The sequence below is a fragment of the Arachis stenosperma genome, chromosome 3 (genome assembly GCF_014773155.1).
Source record: "Arachis stenosperma cultivar V10309 chromosome 3, arast.V10309.gnm1.PFL2, whole genome shotgun sequence".
In the NCBI taxonomy this organism is placed as follows: Eukaryota; Viridiplantae; Streptophyta; class Magnoliopsida; order Fabales; family Fabaceae; genus Arachis; species Arachis stenosperma.
In genome coordinates this window covers 170639406-170661683 of record NC_080379.1, presented here as the reverse complement: position 1 = coordinate 170661683, position 22278 = coordinate 170639406, and the positions used below count along the sequence as shown (strand labels likewise).

Below are 22278 nucleotides of genomic sequence, written 5' to 3'. Positions count from 1 at the left end.
TCATATTTATTATTAATATATATTTAATTAAAAAAATAAATTAATACTTAGTAGGATAGTGCTTATAATATTAATCACAATTCATAAATCACAATAAATAATAAACCCTTTATTTTAAATCCTGAGCTTTTATTCAACTTTATTTGTTTTTCAGAAAAGAAAGAACACAACTCAGACAAGCCTGTATGTACTGTGCATTACTGCATTCCCTATTCTGCCATTTGTTCCACGACCAATAATTGAGATTTGAGAGGCATCCAAAGTATTCATGTAAATAATTCTAACCTAGATGCATTAAAAAGAAAAGAAAAAGTTTCTATCAATATATATTAATATACTTTTTTTGAGTTACACGATCTAAGCCATTGATTTCTCACATGAGTTGTTACACACTTACATAAGCCCTAGTTATATGTAAATCGTGTTAAAATTAGTTGCATAATGGGACGCATTCTAATTTAGGGGCAACATTTTATAAAGCCTGAATTGGAATATTAGAAAACAATGATATATTGAATAAATCAATAATCATATATTGAATCTATCTTCAAATTATAAACGTTTTTTTTAAGGGAAATTCAGATTACTCGTTAATTATTTTCTCCCTCATGAATGACAAGTGAAAATCTTTTTTATCATACCTATTCTATTTCAAGCTGATTAAATTATATTAGCCTCGCTCAAACAAGTTACGTTGGTCATAAGTTAACACTTTATTTAGAGGATATGTATAAACCAATGCTAGCTAAAAGTATATAATTTGTATTTCCGTTTTTGTTTCATCTAATTGATTATTCGCTAACTTTTGTTGACTTAATTGTACTTAAGTGATATCTCACTTAAAATTGGCATTGACTAAATAAAAATTAGTTTAATTAATTTTAATAACTTTCAATAATAAAGTAAAGTAGTATATCCAAAATCTAATTATGCGCGTTTGAGTCTTATATTTTTAATAAAATAAATTCTGAAGAGAAATTATGTTAAAATAATCATAGACTTCTTTTGTTTTTAGTCAACATGAATTAAATATATTGTTGAAGAATTGGAATAATGCAGAAGAAAGGACAAAGGAGTGACAAATCTTGAAAACAAGGAAGGTGCTAACGTGGCACGAATAAGTGCACCATATGATATGCGTGAACGTCCACGTGTCTGTTTCTGTTACTGTTTGTGGCTGCTCTCTGCTCTCTGCTCTGAATCACTGCGCCTTTCTCTCTCTGTAAATGAAACACCCATCCACTTTTTCAAATTAAAATGAACCGTTCCCTTATTCGTATTGCTATTGCTGTGTTAACTTGTTTCTTCAGTCCCTGTAATGTAAGACTCTGCTTTCTTCCCTCTTTCTTAATTTCATATTTAATTATTTGGTTTAACCTTTTTAAAAAGAGCTTTGTAGTATGTGGATTAAATTAATAGCATTAAGTATTATAGAATTAGATTAATATGATTACTGGTATGTGTGGTATGTTGCTGCCACTTTTTGAACTCTTTATTTCCATTTGTGGGTAGACTCACATTGCAACTTTGCTTTCTTTTTCTGAAAGCCTCTCAGATATTAAATAATGTAAGTAAAGGTTCAGATGATTTTCTTCTTTTGGTTTCTTCTTCTTCTTCATCCTCATATCTGTGTGTCCTTTTTTGGTTTATCATTTTTTCTTCGGAAAACAAAAATGCCAAGAAAAACAAGCTAGGTTTTCATGAAATTTGCATTCACTCCTCCATTCTCCCTCTCTTTCTTTCTCTGCTCATTGAGCTTCACTCACTGTGCTTTTTTTTCAGGGTAAAGGGACCAGCACTTTCCCTATGTACTTGCAAATACTACGCTAATCCTTTGGTTTTCATATTTAAGTAGCTGATCAGAATAATTACCCTTTAATCTCTCTCTATGCTTTACCTTGTTGGTTTTTAGGCTTTAGCTTTATGATTGAAATGTCACAGTCAGCTAGATGGGTCATTCTCATTGGAGATCCATGAGATACACTTAACACGAATCATTGTGTATCTGTATTGTTATTTGTTGGGGTGGGGGGTCAAGATTCATTGGTTTTGGGTATTTATGATTCGGAGGTAGGTTGTTCCCCACCATAGATTTTGATGGGGAAAAATCAGAGTTTAAATCTGGCTTTGCTGCTATTGTTTTCTAACTTTGCAAGTTCTTGTCTGTCTATATTTCTTTCATCATAAGCTGGGTGGTTGTTGTTGTGGGGTCTCATTCAATGACCGACTCTACTTCTGACGTTGCTCTGTGATAACCATGAATTATTGGATTTTGAAAGCTTTCCAAAGGCAAGTTTTGGTAACTTGGAGGAAGAGATAAAACTATTTTTTCTTTTGGTGGGGACTGATTGTTATATATCACCTTGAGAATTATTGCCACTACACTACTACTGCCACGCCTCTCTGCCTCTCAACCACATGAATTAGATCTGCATAGCACTCTTGTTTTGATTGAAAAAACTAGTTAATTTTGCCTTAGCAATTAGTAATGCCTTGATTGTATTAAATTTGTGGCAGTTTCACCAATTTTGGATGTTAATAAGTGCCCCGGTTAATGATTTATCTGCAAATGTGCACCTTGCTTTTGAGAATCATTGATTCAGTTTGTGTATGGTTTCTTTGAGATTGGTTTTTATTGTTTTTAAAGAGTTTGTATTACTCTTCCTTACTTGTATAGAAACTAACAGTAGAATTCTTTTGGATTGTGCCTAGCAGATCACTGAATTTCTCAGCTCTTCCGATGGAGTGGAATGCAAAATCTCCCTCACAATGGGAGTGGGAGCACCTGTTCTTCTCCAATGCAAAAGTAACCGAAAACCCCAAATTACAACCACCACCAGATTGGAGTGGTGAAGCAAATGGAGAAACCAATGTTGGGTTGTTGGACAATTCTGGTGGTAGTGGTTGCTCTGAGTCTGAGCTCATGAACCCATCTTCGTCGAGAAGCTCGAAATCTGCTTCCATCAATTCATCTTCCAATAGGGATAGCAAAACATCTATGTTCACCTTAGAAAGTTCCCAAGATGATTCCAGTGGCAAAAAAGAAGAGCTGGTTGAAAACTCTCATTCGCATGAGGCGCCTCCTGGCTCTGGCGAACCGTTGCTTACTCTAAAGCTTGGCAAACGCTTGTACTTTGAGGATGTTTGTCCGGGAAGTGATGCCAAGAAGAACCAGTCTTCCTCAGGTGCTCCGATTCAAGCTGTGAGTAGTGGAAAGAAATCTAAGTCCAATGCTCAGAACATGCAATATCCATGCTGCCAGGTTGAAGGTTGTGGCCTTGACCTCTTGTCAGCTAAAGATTATCATCGCAAACATAGAGTTTGTGAAAATCATTCCAAATCTCCAAAGGTGGTTATTGCTGGTTTGGAACGTCGATTTTGCCAGCAATGTAGCAGGTTTGCTTCTAAATAAATATCTGATTGTTTGATTAATGATAATGTTTTTCAAGTGGTAATATTAGGATTTAAGCTAGTCAATCAAATACATTGCTTGTCTTTCGTAGGTTCCATGGTCTGTCAGAGTTTGATGAAAACAAAAGAAGCTGCAGACGGCGTCTTTCAGATCACAATGCACGGCGTCGGAAACCTCATCCTGAAACTGTCCAGTTAAATCCATCAGATTTGACTCCGTCGCCTTTTGGTAAGACTCTCTTTGCAATATGACTATGACTGTTAATTAGTAGCTGATTCTAGTTTGCAATGGCTCCTTGTTTTTTTACACTTTTAGATTTCTTCTGGAAGAAGAAATCTAAAAGTGTAAGCATATTTTGAAATGGTTAACATAAGTTGTTAACGAGTTGATGTTGCAATTTTTGTGCAGCAGTTGGGAGGCAACAGATTAGCCCCTTCACTTATACAACGAGCGGAGCCGCGAATACAGTTTGGCAAGACATGCGGCGGAGCAAGCAGCTCCCCCAGACGAAAGATTTTCTGTTGAAGGCTGTGAAAGGCAACAATGAGATACCAAGTATTGTGAGCATGGTCACAGAGGATAATTCCAAAGGCATTGCATTTGCAAGCAAGACTCTTATACTTTTTAACAGATTGATTCAAACTCACTCTCTCTGATATTTCTTGTTTGTTTACCTGAGTCTTTGTTTTCAGGTGTAGAGGATTCAACTACGTGCTCTGATACTCAAGATTTCCAGAGTGCTCTCTCTCTTCTGTCAACCGAGTCTCATCAGCCTCACCGCTTGCCTCTTGCTTCCTCGGAATACTGGCACACTGATCAACACCCATTGGCTTCCACCATGTGGCTCACCTACCCAACTTGCGACGACACCATCACCAACCGCTCTCAGGAATTTCAGCTCTTACGAGAACCTTATGATTCTGCTTTTAGTTATCACCACTTGGATTAACAATCCTCTTTCACCCTCACTCACAAGGTTAGAGGTTGCACACATTTTGGGTCCTTATTCTTGCAGTTTTGCAGCTTTAGGCTTTTCTGCAACCACACCAACTCGCTAATTTGTTCCCCTTTTTTTTTTATATAATTTTAAAGCACTTTTGTTTTGCTGCCGGGGACAGAATGCTTTTATCAAACATTCTAAAAAATTAAATTAAGGTTTCATTCTTTAAAAAGAATTGCTTAATTATTTAAGACTTTTTATGCTTGTACTCTTAAACTTTTTTCGCGTTAGTAGTTTGCGATATCTTAAACTTCAATAATGTTTTCGAGAGTATTAAATATTTTCCATACGTAAATAAGTGGAAACATTCCAATCAATTAAATATTGAATGAGAAAGTATGTTAGCTTACATGGAGTACTTCATTTTTATTATTTGTAAAGCTAAATTTAATGCTTTACGAATGAAAGAAAATAATAATAAAAAAATAAAATATTTTTTTTTCTCTTAAAATTTGTAAAAAGTTTTAAAAACAATTTTAGGTTTTATTTTTTTTTAATTTTATTAAATTTTTTGTTTGAATTTCTCAAAAATTTAAAACCAATCTGACAATAATATATGATAATTATTTTTGAATTGTTTGTATGGAAAATTATTCTTATAAAATTATTATTGAATTGGTTTTAAATATTTTAAAAAATTAATTTAAAAATATATTTGATGCAAATAAAATATTTTTAAACAAAATTAAGACAAAATAAAATTTAAAAATATTTTTTAAATTTTTGTCAAATTTTAGAAAAAAAATACTCTACCAAAAAAATATCACCAAATGAGAGTATATATAAGAAGTGTTTGTCGGATTAAGCTGGGTGGAATATGAATGAACACGTTTCATAAAAGACAAATACATCATTGAGACAGGTAATTAGAGAATATGATTTGAAAATGACGCGATTACTGTGGCAGACTCCCAAATTGATAAATCAAACACTTGCAAACTGATGCATCCGTAATACATCCATCAGATCTGGCACGCTAGTAATTGTAACATTGAATGGTTGCTTTCAAATCACTGCGAACCAGCAATGAAGAAAGAAAACGAACGTTATTTACTCATCATAAGTCATAACAATTTATTAAGATGCGGGAGTAATAACCCGAAGTTGAAAACTGCTATTTACTCCTCTGAAATGCTCACCAAAATTCACGCTGGTGGATTGCAACAAGTCAACAACCAAGATTGATAGCAATTCAAAGGTTCAGCAAGAAATTGATTGTACGGGTTGAAACTTGAAATGGCTTTCAGGCGGAATGCAACTATAATCATCAACCATCACAATAGACAACACAAGAAATAAAGTGGGTGATGCATTTAAAGACTGTCATAACCAACATTACTTAGCTTCTGTACTACTAACAAATAGATAGGAGGATGGATGTATCATGTATGTATAGCGTGAACCAAAAATGAGTTGCAACTTGCAACTTCATGGCTCATGCAAGAATCAATTCTTGAACAGATCCCTTCAAAGTTCAAACATTCACCATACCGAATGCCTGCTGAAATAATATTGGGTCTCAAGAGACGGGCCCAGGCCCAAAGCAGCAATCCAATCCATCTACTATTTACGAAAAAAAACAGTTCAGATTTGTTGGATCAAGCTTTGGTAAGTATACTTAATTATTTGGGTAAATTACATAGATATATGAATTGAGAAAAAAAAAAGGTAAAGTCTATTTTTTGTCCTGAAATTTGACAAAAATTTTAAAAATATTCTTAAGTTTTATTTTATTTCAATTTTGTTCTAAAAGTTTTCGATTTGCATCAAATATACTCTGACGGCTAATGTTTCAAAAAATTTAAGACTAATTCAACAACAATTTCATAAAAACAACTTTCAATACAAGCAAATCAAGCATAATTTTCATGCATTATTGTTAGATTGGTCTTAAATTTTTTTGAAAATTTAGCCGTCGAGGGTATATTTGATGCAAATTGAAAACTTTTAGAACAAAATTGAAACAAAATAAAACTTAGGAGTATTTTTGAATTTTTTGCCAAATTTAAGGGATAAAAAGTATACTTTACCCTATTAAATTACATATATCCTAAACTGAAATTAATTATATATCTGTCTCATTTGCATTGGTAAATCCAATCAATTGAATTCAATTTACACTTTTTTTAATGTAACAATATGTTTCTATTTACTATAGACAGGCTCCAAGTAAATTAACTCTATTTTTCTTCAAATTACTATAGTATTCATATTTTTTTTTGTAGAATTACTATATAGACAGTGCTCCAAATAAATGATATTGTGAAATATAAAATTAATAAATTTTTTGTGTTATAATTTATTTAGTTTAATTTAAAAATATATGTACTCAAATTTTAAATACAATACTTTTTTACATAATCAATAATTTATAAATTTTAAAAAATAATATTATCTAATACAAAGCAGTTTAAAAAGAAAAAATGAGATAACAAAATATTCGCGAGACTTTTTTAGTCTATTTAAAAAAATGAATTGAAAAGTCTTATAAATATTTTGATAATTTATTTTTTTTAAACTGCTTTGTATAAAATAAAATATTTTTTTAATTTTAAATTATTAATTATATAGAGTATTATATTTGAAATTTGAATACATTAATATTTACATTTAAATTTAATTTTTTTAAATTATTTTGTATGGAATAATATTATTTTTAAAATTTTTTAAATTACTGATTATGTAAAAGAGTATTGTACTTAAAATTTGAGTAGATATATTTTTAAATTAAATTAAATAAATTATACCATACAAAAATTTATTAATTTTGTATTTCACAGTATGATTTATTTGGAGCACTATCTAAATAGTAATTTTATAAAAAAAAATAAACACTTTCTTATGTAGTAATTCGAATATATTAGATTCGATTTATAAAGGAGTAATCGGCTAAATAATATAAATTGCTGTCAAATATTTACGTCATTGATATATAAAAAATATAGCATTCATGATACGATAAACAATATATTATTTAATTATATGGCAATCCTAAACTCAGCGTGATCCGTCAACCATAATATGGTAACCCTAAACCATAGGTATGTCTACGTATCGTTCCACCTCGAAGTCATCGCGGCAGTAGATGCATGGAATATGGTCCGCACCTCCGTCTACCCTCGCTTTGCCGCCTTTCGGCGGAAGTCATACAGAAGACCCATGTAGCCTCGGGTCAAGCATTTGGTCGACTCACAGACCGCAAGCAACTCGAGTAACACGCAGGGAGTAAACCACCCCCTTCAAGCGCGCGAAATAGTTCCAAACCATTTTTTTGCCTCGTTGTCGTCCTTTTAACCGAGCAACTCCATTGAAACTGCGTACTTGGCAGCGTCAAAGCCATTGCTTGATGCATTACGTTGCGTGGAGAGCTCCCGCAGCGCCTTCTGAAACAGAAGCTCCAGGCGACCAACCTCAAAGCACCTCTCGAAAAATCTTTGTCCTATTGGATCGCGTCTCCACCACCACTTCATGTCATGCGAAGGGTGGTATAGAAACCATCCTGAACACAATATCCTTTTCGCCTGCATCGCGCGCAGCGCAACCCATCATATGGAACTTGCACAGGTCCTCAATCGAGTTTGACGCGACTTTAATGGCTATGGCTAACCAAACATCGCAGGTAGGTCGACGGCAGCAGAGAAACGCTCCATTGCAACTTTCCGTTGGATGAGGGCCTGGAATGAGATATGCTTATGACGGTGTTATCCAGTAGTGTAGTAAAAACGTGTGCCAGCATATTTATGATTCCACTGCGCCCTTTCGAATTTAGTTCCCTCTGCCTAAACCGTCGCATCTTATCCTTATGGATATCCATTTTCATTTTTTTCAAAAAAAAAAAACGCATTTATGCACCGCGAAGATAACTAACCTTATTAATTGAGAGCATTTAGATTTGTATTTACTCGTTGGTGCGTATTTAGTTGATGGCTAGAAAGGTGAAAATTTAAAAATATTTTAACTAATCATCATATATATAGATGAAACATAAAAGGCAAAGGCCGTAAACACACGAAGTCTTAATTTGCGAGTAAGACAAACTTCAATTGCCACATATGCTCGCAATGTAACCAAATAAAAAACAAAAAAGGAAGCATCCTAATAATAACTCGGGGCCAGGAGCGTCAGAGCTCGTTGAACCATGCATCCTATGCAGTACCAACCGATTGACTTAGGTGTTCTTCTTTGATTTCATTCTCCATGATTCTGCCTTGCTCAACACACGCTCTTTGAGTTCGTTGAAAAGTGTGCTGGTCAGATTCACCGCAGTTGTTGCCCTGATCTCGTTCTTCTGTAACTGTAAAACGGTCGACACTTGGTTTAACGTGACCGTATAATATAATAGCCGTAATTTAATTTTTTTATTTAAGCGTACTTAAAATTCCATCCATGATCGGGTTGAAGTTATTCCCTACGTTGAGCTACCAATGACTCAAATCCCAAAGTTCATGTTGAATGTTGATCGGACAAATAGACAGTAACCGTCAATATGTTTTTGATAACCCGTGAAACGTTTAGATGACATGCATGCATGTTTTACAATTTGGTATTCCAATAGAACTCCTTATCGAAAAATCTCTAAAATTATTTAGTGAATTTATTAAGTATTTCTCGTATACTGATTCTGTCATGTGGTATAAGACCTTTGCTTACACGAACCGCAAAATAATACAATAATTTTTTGTCATTGATATTTAATAACATAAAACTTTTTATATAAATAAAAATATTTTAAGTGTAGGGACAAACATATTATTACAATCGGAATAATATATACGTGTATATACAATTATTTTTTCTAAAATTCAACAGAGACAAATGCTTCTACGGTAGGTAGTTATCAGATTAAACTGGTAATCAAATTGATTATACTATTAGGTCACTAAATTATTGGTTCAATAAATAAATTATTAAACTGATCACAATAAAAAAATATAAAATTATAATAAAAATTTATATTTAAAAGATAAAAAATAAAAAATATAAATACAAATAATAACTTATAGTTTCAGATTATCTACCATCATAATAAATAAATTTAAAACAAATAGAACGAACAAAACAATGAATACATATATAATATATTAAGAAACTAGAAACTTTTAATAAGAATATATTTAGTTTGATTTGGTAAAGTTTGTATGTCTGGTAAATAAAAAAAATCATGTGTTTATGTTTGTAATTTTTAAAAGATTGGAGTACTTTTTAAAGCACTTAGATAGAACTTTTTAAAGTTGGCTTGTACTTTTTAAAATTTAAAAGTTTAATATAACCTCTTATGTTAACTAATTTTTAAATTTAATAGTTACATTTATGTCTATTATAGTATTTTTAAATTTTAAAAGTTATTTTACAAAATACAATTGATGTTGCTTATATTTATTAAAAATTGTTTTTGATTTAATTTACCAAATATAAATGTTATAACTTTTAAAATGCCTTTTTTAAAAATTAACTTTTATAAGCTACTTTTGAAAAATAAATATTTTATCAAACTAAACTTTAATTTTATTAAATAATAAAATATATATTATACTTAAATAAAAAAATAAATAAAAGTTTGAGTATTTTATAATATGATAAAATTAAATTAAATAAATATATAAATTATAAATTAAATAAATGTAAATTAAATTATTTGAAACGTTTATTAAATATATATAATTTTTAACGTAGCAATATACAATAATCCACTTGGCTTAGCAGTGGTGGTGAGTATATGAGAGTTAAAAGCTCAATGCCTCTAAAAGCGGTAGTAACTTTAGATATACGAGACTTAATTAATAAAGTACGAGTTAAAATTGCAACTAATTTGTGAAAAAAAAGTACCTACTTACTCGAAATACTGTCTATAGTAAATCGAAACATATTGTATTAATTTACTATTGTTTAGTTTATCCATAATCAAATCCTTTTGTTCGATTTGTCATGGACTGCACGAATTTAGACATATTTTCTACTAAGTCGAATTAAATTATTTTGATTTAGTACTGTTTTTGATAATTTAATTCCAATTAATTCGATTTTATATTGAAGACATGTAAATCGAATTCAATTCATAGAATTATTTAGGATACGCATGTAATGAAAATTAAAATAGAATATTGGTGTAATTTTGAGGCTAAAATAATTTATTAGTGTGAATTACCATGAGTATTTATTATAGAAATTTAAAATTCTTAAATACTTTGTAGTGTATATGTTTTTTCCCCTTCCCATAAAACATAAAAATATGAGTGAATATCCATCCATATTAAATAGAAGGCAGGTCAATAATTTTCAAATAATCAACTACTTTTTTCTATATTAAGTAAAATGCTTGCTAATTGTCTAGAAGTGATTATGTACCAAAATATTCTAGTAATAGTTATTCAATTTTTAAAAGGAAAAGTATAGGCACAATGAAAATACTAAACAATGTGAACAATGAATATGTCGGATGTTCAATTCAACAGGTATGCGCATAGTTGATTATGTTGATTCTTAATTGAATGATTATTTCTTTTAATTCGATTTACTCATCCATAGTTAACAATGGCTGGATGTTCAATTTAATAGGTGTGCGAATGGTTATCTAATGTTAGTTCAGGAGGTAATTTTTTTTATTTTATTAGGTCAATTCTAGAGTCCATTGTTCACATTATTCACAAGAATCATTTTCTATCTAACAAAATATTTTTTAAAATATTTCACTGTAAAACGAAGTTCATGTTAAGTAGGACTAAAAACCTATTTGAATATAACCATGTTAAGTATATACTTAAATTAATTATTAATATAAAATATATATTAAAATACAAAATATATATTAAAAATAGATAATTTTTATCTAATTTTTTCTAGAAGAACATATAAATTATCTTTTGCAATATATCAACTTTTAATTAGTTAATATTTTAATTTAATTATTAACTATATTAATATCTTGAGTTGTTTAAATTTAACTAAAATTAATATTTAACTATAAGAAAATTAGTTGTAATTAATTTATTGTAATGGATCATTGTATACTTCTTAAAAATATGAATAAATAAACTTCTTCCTCCCAAATCTTCTTTTCCTTGAACAAAACAAGAAAAGAAACCACGATAGATATCCAATTAATTTTAGTGGTGGAAAAAATGAATCTAAAATCAGAATTTAAACATAAATCCCAGTAATAAAAAAAAGGTACCTTACTCTTTTATAGTCTATATTATAATAATATTTTTGTGTGAACTTTATTCTTTTAAAAATGAAATAGATTTGCCTGCAAAAATAAATATATAAAAAAAATGAAAAAATGTTGTAAGGTCTTTTGATTTTGATATTAAAAGAAAACGAACATGAAAAGAGTGAAAAGTTTAGTGGATAAAAGACATATACATATTGGGATGAGTACCATATGTAAGAACGAGGAAACAAATCCAAACAGAATGGTAATCGCTATGTTGAGAAGGATTCTTCTCATTTAAACGATGAGGTTGTTTGTTAATATTTTTAAAAATTCTATAATAATTTTTTTTAATTAATGAATTAATTATAAATTAATTTTATTATGATTAAAATATTCATTCTAATTAAATTTAAATAACTCAAGTTACAATGTAGTTAATAATAACCAACTTAAAATATCAACTAAATAAGTCATAGAAGATAGGTTACATTTATTTATATATATGCTTGATTTAAGTGTTAATTTGGATATTAAGGAACTGGGAAAGCTAAGAGTATTGATGAATCTAACAGTAACAGCTAACCAAAAATGTAAATACGAAGCGAAAAACGATGGAAGTGCAAGGCAGAGAATAATGAATACTACTTGTGATGAGGATGTTAGGTTGGCAGTTGCGAAGTACGTAGTCCATGATTAATTTCAATGGGACCGTTATGTTTCCAGGCCTTAGCTTCCATAAATTCTGGTAGGTGCTGGGAAAGAAAGAAAACAAGTCCATCCATATAATAATAAAGGGAAAGTTCAATGTAAAAATGGATACAACCATGCCCTACAAGCAATTCCATGATAACATAATTATAACCAAGTTTACAGATTTGCTAAATAAATCACTCCAACAAATTTAAATATGATTGCAAAGTAAATAAAAACAACAATCGACCACTACTACGCCTCTCCCCTGAAATGTTTTACGAGTAAAGAGTGACAGTTGCAGTGGGAAGCACAAGGAGAAGCATGGGCAAGGCCATGAGCGCTGTTATGTCTCTCATGAGAGGAGGTCTAAGCATGGTTCCATGGGAATCGTTCTGCGAGGTGGGTGTTGCTGATGAGGATGAGGACGAGGTTGAGGATGAAGCCGTACTACTATTACTCGATGAAGAGATGTTAGTGAAGATTTGTGCATCTGCTGAGCCTGGAGATAGACCTAGAAGCTCTGTCATAACATCAAGAAAAGTTGGAGTCAGTTATTCCCAAAAGTACTAAAATTAGAAGCATTAAACTACTCTTCTATCTTAGCCAAAGAGTTTCGTGGGCTAAGCTAGAAGAGTAATTTAATAAGAAGAAAGAATAATAGTTTGTTTCATACTGGGACAGTTGGAGATGCTAGCATTCTTCAATTTGCAAGCAGAAGGGAGCTGGATGAGCCTAGCCTCTTGAATACCCATACTCTTCACCTCAGGGCTGCCCTTGTGGGTTTGCTGGATCACGTAGCAGAGGCACTCCGGTGCGGTGTCCTTGATCTTCGACGAAGCATCACAGCACTCCTTCGACGGTACCTGAGCCTGCCCTGTCGCGAAGTTCAGGCACGGTATCACCTGCTGCACCACCGTGCTGCACTTCCCCGCCAAAGCATCCGCTCCTTCCACTTCCACTTGCAGCGCCACCAATACCAACAACACTAATAAGTACAACCGGCTTCCACTTCTTGTCATCCTTGCGGCCTCTTTCTTCTAAAGAATTCTCTGGATACTTCAATTCTGCTTCTGCCCGCATGCAATATAATGTGGCCATTCTCTCTGTATTTAATGCAACCATACGCCATCTTTTGACTAAAAACTTACTAGCTGTATTACTGTATTACTCTGTCTTGATTATTAAAATAATAATAATAAATGGAGTGGGGATGTGAGTAGGTGGGAGTGTAGTAAAGACCTCACTTGGGGAGGAGGATAACATCATTAATTAACAACCACGTGTTGCCAACTAATCACAAACGTGGCATCAATCTCTTACTTTGCGCTCATACTTAAGGCTACACCCACCAAGTCACCAAACATCAATTTCGGTGGCGCCGTGGTTGCAAGGCAACACATCGATTCTGTAATGGAACCAACGCTATTATATAAGGTACGTAGTCTCATTCTCTAAGTTTGATCTGAAATTTATTAAAATGTTTCACGGTTTTTGTTTATTTAAAATGTACAATAATATTTATAATAAATTATAACAAATTAAAAAAATTAATTATTTATTCATTTAAATTTGATGGCAAAAACTAATGTACTTCAGGTAAAGTAGAAAGTACAGTACTCTTTAAAAATTAATCTACTATCAAAAATTATTCGGTAAATTGACACTGACAAAAAAACTAATAGTTTAACACAGGATGACCTTTACAGCACAAAAGTACTCAGGAAAACTTATCGAATTCCTATGTTATTCTGTTATTACTGATGTGATCACTTCAAGTAGCTTCACTGTTTTATTTGTTGACGGTGCTTCTACTATGGTTGTGGCTAGCCACAGATTTTGACGCTTTTGAACCCACTCCCTTCCATCTCTGCCATTAATAACCTTCAAAATCTGAAAAATCTGTCGTTGCTACTGCTTGGCTAAATCCAAACGCAAAACCAATTTTGTAGAAGAACCGCAGTCTCCATAAAGACGCCATAATTCTCAAATAACGACGCAGTCAAAACAGTTACAACAAGTTTATTATCTTTTATTTTAAATTATTCTCAACATAATAAAATACAATTATATTTAAACAATTATTTGTATTACTTTTTTATTAATTTATTTAAAAAATTATTTTTTTGAAACTAATTGATATAAAATATTACTGATATAAAACTAAGAGAAATTTTTATTTGTACAAAAATGAGTCTAATAAATAATTATTCTATAGTTCAAATAGAACAGTCTTTTCATACTCATCTAAAAGATCGCAAATTTGGGTCTTTCTATTTCTGATAAAAAAAATATTTCTTTCTTTTATTAACTTATATAATATTTATTGAGTAGTTGCAGTTATGTAAAATTTGTTGTCATAGTATTTGAACAAAAGAAAAAAAATGTTATTTATAAGAAAAACTAATAATATATTTTAATAATATTCTTAATACAAAATAATAAATTTAAAATATTCTTTTAAATGATATATATTAACTAAAATAATATAATTATTTCAAATAATATATTTTAAATATAATAAAGTAACATATTTCAATAAAAAATTGTTAATAAAAAATTATATAAATATTTTTTTATATGAATTTTTGTTTTGCACAAAATAAAATTATTATATGGTTGATTGCTTTTTACGTTGTATATATATTTTTTTAAATTAAATTTATATGATATAAAATCTTTTATCATTCTGTTCATATTTAATGTTATAATTTTGTTTCTCAAAAAATAAAATTATATATATGTATTAATTAAATTTATATAACACAAAATTTATCATTGTCTTTATATTTAATATTATAATTTTATTTCACATAAAATAAAATTTATTTAAATTTTAATATTATATACATAATATATATTTAAAAATATTTTTTTTAAGATTCTAATATATCTTTTTTTCTAAAACTTACAAAATAAATCTAAAATTTATAAAAAGTATAGGTAACTTGATTAATAGGTTATCTTTTTAAATTTAGACCATTCAAATAAATATAATAAATAAAGAGTTTAGATTTATTGAATTGACAAAGTGTACAGTACTTTATATTTAATAAGGAGCGTTTAAAGATGAGCCAAACTTGATAGACGTTAGACTATCCTGGAGTCCTGGACACTTGAGTCTTGAAAGATCGTCTCACCTATTTCCTCATCTTACAGCCAATTACGTTCGTTAATCGTTACACTATTTCAATTTCAGTTTAGTGCAGTTGCTATGTGAAATTTCATTCAGCATGAAATAACATGCATGAAATTTTTATGAATTCAATATGGCAATATTTGCAGGCTTCCTTCGGCCGTTTACATTTGGACTGTCTTAAGGTCTTGTTGGGAAGAAAACGGTTCAGCCCATTGTTTCTCCATTGGAAAAGCCCAACATATCAACTTTCCTTTAGACTAAAGCCCGTAACCAAGACAAAAATATCCGTACCTATGGTAGTTATTCACTTAAGACCAATAGAGTAAAAATAAAAAGGCCCGTGTATCTCGCTTATTTATTTAACGGAAAAGCTCTGCATACAAGCCATTAGGGCTTGTATGCTTTACAAGTTTATTAAACGATAAATTTAAAATACGCGCTCCTCCACCTTCGTTGATTACACGCGCTATATAATATGCCGCGTATATCTAACTTCCAAATTTAAAATATTTGTTTCCTTCTTCGTTTTCGTTATTTTGAGATTTGGTTGTTCTTCTTCTCGCGCGTCTTCCCTCATTCTTCTCCATCGATCTTTTCCTCTTCTTTTCTCACTGGTATGTTCTTCGTTTACGTTCTCTTTTCTCTCTCTGCAACTCGAGCTTCGTTTTCTCTCTTGATTTGTTGTTTTCTGAAATCAAAGTTCGAACTCGTTTTGAAGATAATGGATCCTTCAAGCTCAGATTCTGTGCTGAATCCAGGCGATGTGGATTATGAATTTGAATCTAACGAAGTTCCTGAGGTTTGATTTACAGTAATTTGTATAGCATTGTGTAGTTTAAAAATTGCTGAACATTGTTTAATTACCTGGAATTTATAGCAGACGCTCGGGTGTAGATCAATTTCTTCTTTGGGTGTATTTTAGCTATAAGTGTGGGTGTATATACACTTTACTGGTTTTTTGTTATTTTTAATTGAGTTGTTGTTGTTCAGGTGTATTATATCAGACATGATTGGGTGTGTTTTTAGTTTTTGACATGGTGTATTCTGCAGCCTGTGTATTGACAGTTTATGGCTTTAAATGTCATTCTGTAGTTGAGTTGTTTCGGTTCGGGTGTATCATATTAGACATGATTGGGTGTATTTGTATCATATCTATGGGTGTATTCACAGTTCTGACACGGTTTATTGTGCAGCCTCTCTCTGTTGTTGATGACGAGCTTGTTCCGAAGGTCGGAATGACCTTTACGACCCTTGAAGATGCCGGAAAATTTTACAGGAACTACGCCAAGGCTGCAGGTTTCTCTACAAGAGTTCGGTGCACAAATAGGAAGGGAAACGAGATTAAGAATCAACTGATTACATGTAGCAGAGAGGGAAAATAGAAATCTAAAATATCTCCAACCGAGAAGACCAATCCGACAGCCGGTTTAAACTGTCCTGCAAGAATTTATATACACACATTGAAGGATGTCGGTGCTTGGATCATTTCAAAGGTTGTGCTGGATCATTCACACCCCTGCTGTCCAAGCAAAGCAGAGATGCTCAAACAGCACAGGAAACTAAGCATGTCCATTCGTCGTACGATAGAGAATAACGACGAGGCCGGTATCAGACCAAGCAAAACCTACCAATCATTTGTTGCGGCTGCCGGGGGTCACCGCGAGTTAAATTTCATCGAAAAGGACGTGAGGAATTACATTACCAGGGAAGTGTGGAATGTTTCCGAACAAGAAGATGCAAAGGAATTTGGGAAATATTTGTTAAGGATGAAAGAGAAGAATCCGAATTTCTTTTTTGAGCTCGAACTCGAGGAGGATCAATCGATTAAGCTGGCCTTTTGGGCCGATGCAAGAAGCAGAGCCGCCTGTGAGTATTTCGGAGACGTCATTTCATTCGACACCACCTACAATACAAACAGGTAACAAACTGTCCCTGTTTATGATGCTAAATTAATTTATTTTTACGAATCCGCAGCAGAGGTGTATATTGGCTGTGTCATTGGGTGTATTCTAAGCATTTGTTGGGGTGTACCTAATGATTTTGCATTCTGGACCATGGTAATTCGTTTCAGGTATAATTTGGTCTGTGGTTCTTTTGTCGGGGTGAATCACCACGGTCAGTCAACACTTCTCGGATGCTCTTTGATGAAGAACGAAGAAATTGATTCATTCAAATGGTTATTTCAATGCTGGCTTCGTTGCATGGGAGGAAACGCTCCGAAAGGTTTTCTCACCGATCAGTGCGCATCAATGAAAAGGGCTCTAGAGGCCTGTATGCCAACAACAGTTCACCGGTGGTGTATTTGGCACATCATGAAGAAGATTCCAAGCAAATTAAACGGGTACAAGGGACATGCCGATATCGAACAACAAATGAGCCATGTTGTTTGGAACTCTCACAGCAAAGACTCATTCGATAGGAATTGGAACGATTTTCTGGTGAATTTTGGTCTTGCGAACAACAAGTGGCTTTCAGGTAATGTGTTTTTAAAATCTGCAGCAGAGGTGTAAATTGTACGATCTCTCGGGTGTATTTTACTGTGTGTGTTTGGGTGTATTATGCAGATCTGTACGAAGACCGTCACATATGGGTTCCTATCTATCTGGACCACCACTTCTGGGCAGGGATGAGAAGCACACAAAGGAGCGAGAGCATGCATTCATTTTTTAACAAGTACATCACCCGGAACAGCTCGCTCATTCAGTTCGTCAAACAGTACGATAATTGCCTCGGAAGCAGGGAGCAAGCAGAGAGAGAATCAGATGCTGCAGATTTTCATACGGTCATACCGTGTGCAACCAAATCCTCCATCGAAGCTCAGTTTCAAGATGCATACACCCACGCAAAGTTTAGGGAAGTCCAAGCCCAATTCAGAGGAAAGGCGAATTGCATCACCAGATTAAAGAATTCCGCTCTAGGCTATTCAGTATACGAAGTCGGAGAACAAGTTTCCAGCTCAATATTGGACAAGTTCGCGGTTACCTACGACTCAGTTGCAGCCGAGGTAAAATGCCAATGCTTATTATTCGAGTCGAGAGGGATACTGTGCCGTCACGCACTAAGCGTGTTAAGCTTCGAACAAGTAAGCCAAGTGTCCCCTAGATACATACTGGAACGATGGAGCAAGAAGGTAAAGAGGCGACACACACACATCAAGAGCAGCCACGACGAGCCACTAATGGAGCCAAGAAGCAAGAGGTTCGACCAACTGGTTTTTCGTTCGCAAAATATTTGCGAATTTGCCTCCGAATCGGAGGAGCTGACTGCAATTCTGCACCGTGCGTACGATAACGTCATGGCCGAGATGGAAGCATTAAAAACCAAAAGGAAGGGGACATCTTCTTTATCCCACGAAGACGCCAACTTGGAATCCGTTAATGAGCTTCAAAGCCCGCCAAGGATTCGAACAAGAGGACGTCCAAAAAACAGGCTAGGTTCAAAGCTGGAGAAACAGATTGCAAATGCCACAAAGAAGAAGAAGACGAAAGTTTTAAGCGAGGTAAATGTAATGTTCTTTAAATTTGCGGCGATTGAGTTTATTTTTCTAGTTAATAGTTTAGCTAATGCGTGAGTGTTATATTCAGATAAACCTGTTTGATGCTGCATCAGTGGCGCATTCAAGTTGCAGCCAATATCAGGGACAAGTTATAAATTATCAGTTCAGGGTACCAGCAGCAGGGGATAACTCTTTGGGTGTATAGTTATAAAGAGTATGGGTGTAAAATCACTGTTACTTTGGGGTGTATTTTTGTTAATTGACAATTTACATATAGACACATATATAGATACATATAGAACAAAAGCTGTAAAAATTCACAGGTTATGGGCGTATATTTCAGTTGATGTTTTTTTTTTCATATTTTAGTACATGTAATTCATTCATTTTGAATACAGCACAGACAATTGGGTGTATATTTTATTCAACCTCGGGTGTATTATTAGACTTGCGTTGGGTGTAACAGTTTATAATATGCGTATGCCTTGATTTTTTGCTTTATGTTTTACCACCTGTAATACAGTTTTTGAATACATCACAGACAGTTTACTAGCACAGATAGTTTAACTATGGGAAAAAATATACATGGAATAGAAGTTGTTGATAAATGGCAAATATTTACATCATTTGTTCAATTTACAAACTACCCAGTTTCTATATCAGCAGAATTAATCTGACAAAACGGACTCAATAATACAGAGAATGGCTTCGACAACCTTATAGCACTACTCTCTCTAATTGCCTGATCTCTCTGTGTATTCATCTCACTGAATAGTATCCGGGAAGCATACTCCACTCTATAGTGGTCCACCTCCTCCTACAATTAAAAAGTATGTTATGTTTAAACAGAAATATTAATTCAGTAAAGTAATACATAGTTATATAGTTCTAAAGACAGTTACCTGTGTCCAATTATCCCATTCATACTTCCCCTTTTTAATGTTTTCCGGCTCTATTAACTCAAGCCACTTCATTACGTAGATAGCGCAGTCATAGCTGAAAACGAAGAAAATAAATTACAAATCTCATTTAGGAAAGTTTAAGGTTCAGAGTCACAAATCTATACCTTGTTTTTTGGCCTGAAATTTTAACATATGGTGCTTTAATTTCCTTCTCCTTCTCGCCTTTCTCGAGAGGTTTCCCGCCGGCATATGCTATCAATCTTGAAAATACATATCCCTTAAATACCAAAACAAGTCAGTAATACACCCGAATGAATGGGCAAGATACACCCAATCGAATATGGAATATACACCCAACTCAAATTTCAAAATAGACCTATCTATTAAAGTAAAGAAGACAGAGGGAACTTACAGTGAATTTATTAATGTCCTTTCTCTCAGGGCTTGGAGCTTTTTTGTGTAGCGGGTCAAGTATTTGACATTTCCGCGTTCTTGTATTTATTAGCCATAACCACCAATGTCCCGAGTGGCAAACAGGAGCAAAAATCTGAAGGATTGCCACATTTCAACAGTCTGTTATTTTATTTGGCATATAAGTAAATAAGCGTACTAACAAATTTACGAAACAAAAACTTACATATGGATGCGAACTTAATTTTTTTCTATCTATGAAGGGAATGAAACTGGGGTAGGCTTCCACCATGAATTCTCTGTTCGTTTTCTGAGATATGAATTCCCCCCTTGGGTGATCCGAAAGTGCCATGCTCTGCAAGAATTGCAATACAAGAAATGAAAACATGAAAATACACAACTTACACCCAATGTTAGCTAAAAAATACACCCAAATCAATGCATAAAATACACCCAGTTCGTAGAAGTAACACTTACCACAATATCGGGGGGGAGACAGTATATTTGTGCCTGAAACCTCTTTTCCTTTTTCTGGTTTAGGATGAGGCAGACGGCAGATACAATCTAGAAATCAATTTTAAATTAATAAACATTGCAATTGACTTTGGTGTAAAATCATTAATGTTAGTCTAAAATTACCTGACATTCTATATCACTTTTTGCCTGGAGGGATGCAAGGTGCGTTCTCATCAAAATGTATTCTCCTTGGCCAATCAGAGTGCATATCTCCTCAAACTCGTCAGTATTGCCCTTTGCATCTTCCTTCAGTCTCGTCCCCCAGATGTAGCACTTTTCTTTCATATCATCCGGAATTTGATTTATTCCCCCCGGGGTTTCAAACTTTGCAGAACTTTCTCCCCCAGTCTCCCTCTGAATTTGTGGACTTTCGTCTTTTCCCTTTGCTAACTTTTGGACCAAACTGTCCAATTGTTCTAGCATAGTTGCAGTTGCTGGAGATTTTTCCCTTTCTGTCTCCTACGTCGACGCCCCCTCCTGGCTTGAATCTGTCAATCCGAGGCTGAATGACGGCATCCCCGGATTTGTTTTAGGAACATAGCTTGCTGTCCGTGCCATCATCAACAGGGCAGCAGCGTCCTCGGCGTCTGGATGACTGCATCATTATGTATAAGAATAAGAGTAAGAATAAGAATATACGGATGACAAGCCGAGATTGATTCTAGTCTAATTAACTTACATTTTTGTTGGAGCTGGGGGAAGCTTGGGTGTTGTTTCTTGAAGTTGTTTGGGGGTTTCAGGAGTGCTACACAGTTACACAAAATCGATCAGGAAGAGTATACACCCAAACTCTTAGCAAATATACACCCAAACCCTAAACAAATATACACCCAATACTATTTTCTTACGTTTCTCTAGCCCCTTCAACCTGTAGCATAGGGGTTGGTTCGGAATCTGCGTCAGTTGTTGTTTGCTGGGATGGCGGCACAAAAAACTGGATTGGGACTCTAAACAAGAATAAAAATGAAATGTTAACAACGTATTTGAAAATAATAAGGTTATAAGGTTGAAATATTCTTGGATAACTCACATTGCAAGCGCTTCCGACGGCGTTTGTTCCCTAACAACCATCATATTCGAATCATCCGGATTCAACCTAAAATACACCCAAAGAAGGTCAAAAAATACACCCGAACAATTCAAAAAGAAGACGGGCTTTGTTTTTTGAGAACTTACATAATTGCAGTTTTTGCTTTTTTTTGCTGCCTTTTTTTTCTTGAATAAAATAATAAAGGGCTTTTTTTTCTAAAAAAAAAATATACAGAATTAGAAGTAGAAGTTATTAGAAGAACAAAAGTAACGGTTATTTGAAAGAGAAATTACATGCTCTGAGACGGCTGGTTTACACTACTCTGTTCTGTGCGTCCTTGAGAGGAAGGATCATCACTTCCCAAGTTCACAGCCGGTAGTCTAAACAGATTTCATGTTATTCAAACGAAATATACATCCAACTTAGTAAACAAGATACAACCAACTTGATCCACAAAATACACGCATATTGTTTCACAGAATACATCCAAATCATGATAACAAGATTTTATTAAATAATAAAGCTTCTT

At 33.2% G+C, this 22278-nt stretch overlaps 3 protein-coding genes across 6 annotated transcripts; 1 reads left to right on the top strand and 2 right to left on the bottom strand.

Annotated features, from left to right (window-relative positions):
• Positions 1–1169: 1169 nt before the first annotated feature.
• LOC130969742 (squamosa promoter-binding-like protein 12) lies at positions 1170–4544 on the top strand. Of its 4 annotated transcripts, none has more exons than XM_057895607.1 (4): positions 1170–1320; positions 2716–3396; positions 3504–3640; positions 3821–4544. In XM_057895607.1, exons 2-4 carry the CDS (start codon positions 2741–2743, stop codon positions 4066–4068), a joined length of 1041 nt encoding a protein of 346 aa, XP_057751590.1. In that variant the 5' UTR covers positions 1170–1320; positions 2716–2740; the 3' UTR covers positions 4069–4544. The 4 variants fall into 4 exon arrangements, with proteins under 4 accessions (XP_057751590.1, XP_057751591.1, XP_057751592.1 ...); XM_057895608.1 differs by lacking the exon at positions 1170–1320 and adding an exon at positions 1510–1567; XM_057895609.1 differs by lacking the exon at positions 1170–1320 and adding an exon at positions 2112–2608 and having other exon boundaries at positions 3824–4544.
• Positions 4545–12325: 7781 nt separating this feature from the next.
• LOC130970232 (non-specific lipid transfer protein GPI-anchored 1-like) lies at positions 12326–13373 on the bottom strand. The gene is made up of 2 exons (XM_057896243.1): positions 12932–13373; positions 12326–12778 (listed from the first exon to the last, which is right to left on the bottom strand). The coding sequence occupies exons 1-2, from the start codon at positions 13275–13277 to the stop codon at positions 12534–12536; spliced, it is 591 nt and encodes a 196-aa protein (XP_057752226.1). The 5' UTR covers positions 13278–13373; the 3' UTR covers positions 12326–12533.
• Positions 13374–19533: 6160 nt separating this feature from the next.
• On the bottom strand, positions 19534–21142 carry LOC130967306 (uncharacterized). The gene is made up of 7 exons (XM_057892122.1): positions 20843–21142; positions 20681–20767; positions 20430–20558; positions 20205–20339; positions 19957–20069; positions 19793–19886; positions 19534–19707 (listed from the first exon to the last, which is right to left on the bottom strand). Exons 1-7 carry the CDS (start codon positions 21140–21142, stop codon positions 19534–19536), a joined length of 1032 nt encoding a protein of 343 aa, XP_057748105.1.
• Positions 21143–22278: the final 1136 nt, after the last annotated feature.

Coding starts and splice junctions, on each gene's coding strand:
- LOC130969742 (XM_057895607.1), top strand. CDS start 2,741: ATGGAGTGGAATGCAAAATCTCCCTCACAATGGGAGTGGGAGCACCTG. Junction 3,397..3,503: donor TTTTGCCAGCAATGTAGCAG/GTTTGCTTCTAA, acceptor TGTCTTTCGTAG/GTTCCATGGTCTGTCAGAGT. Junction 3,641..3,820: donor TTTGACTCCGTCGCCTTTTG/GTAAGACTCTCT, acceptor ATTTTTGTGCAG/CAGTTGGGAGGCAACAGATT.
- LOC130967306 (XM_057892122.1), bottom strand. CDS start 21,142: ATGCTAGAACAATTGGACAGTTTGGTCCAAAAGTTAGCAAAGGGAAAA. Junction 20,070..20,204: donor AGGACATTAATAAATTCACT/GTAAGTTCCCTC, acceptor TTGGTATTTAAG/GGATATGTATTTTCAAGATT. Junction 19,708..19,792: donor AATGGGATAATTGGACACAG/GTAACTGTCTTT, acceptor TTTTAATTGTAG/GAGGAGGTGGACCACTATAG.
- LOC130970232 (XM_057896243.1), bottom strand. CDS start 13,277: ATGACAAGAAGTGGAAGCCGGTTGTACTTATTAGTGTTGTTGGTATTG. Junction 12,779..12,931: donor TAGCATCTCCAACTGTCCCA/GTATGAAACAAA, acceptor ATGTTATGACAG/AGCTTCTAGGTCTATCTCCA.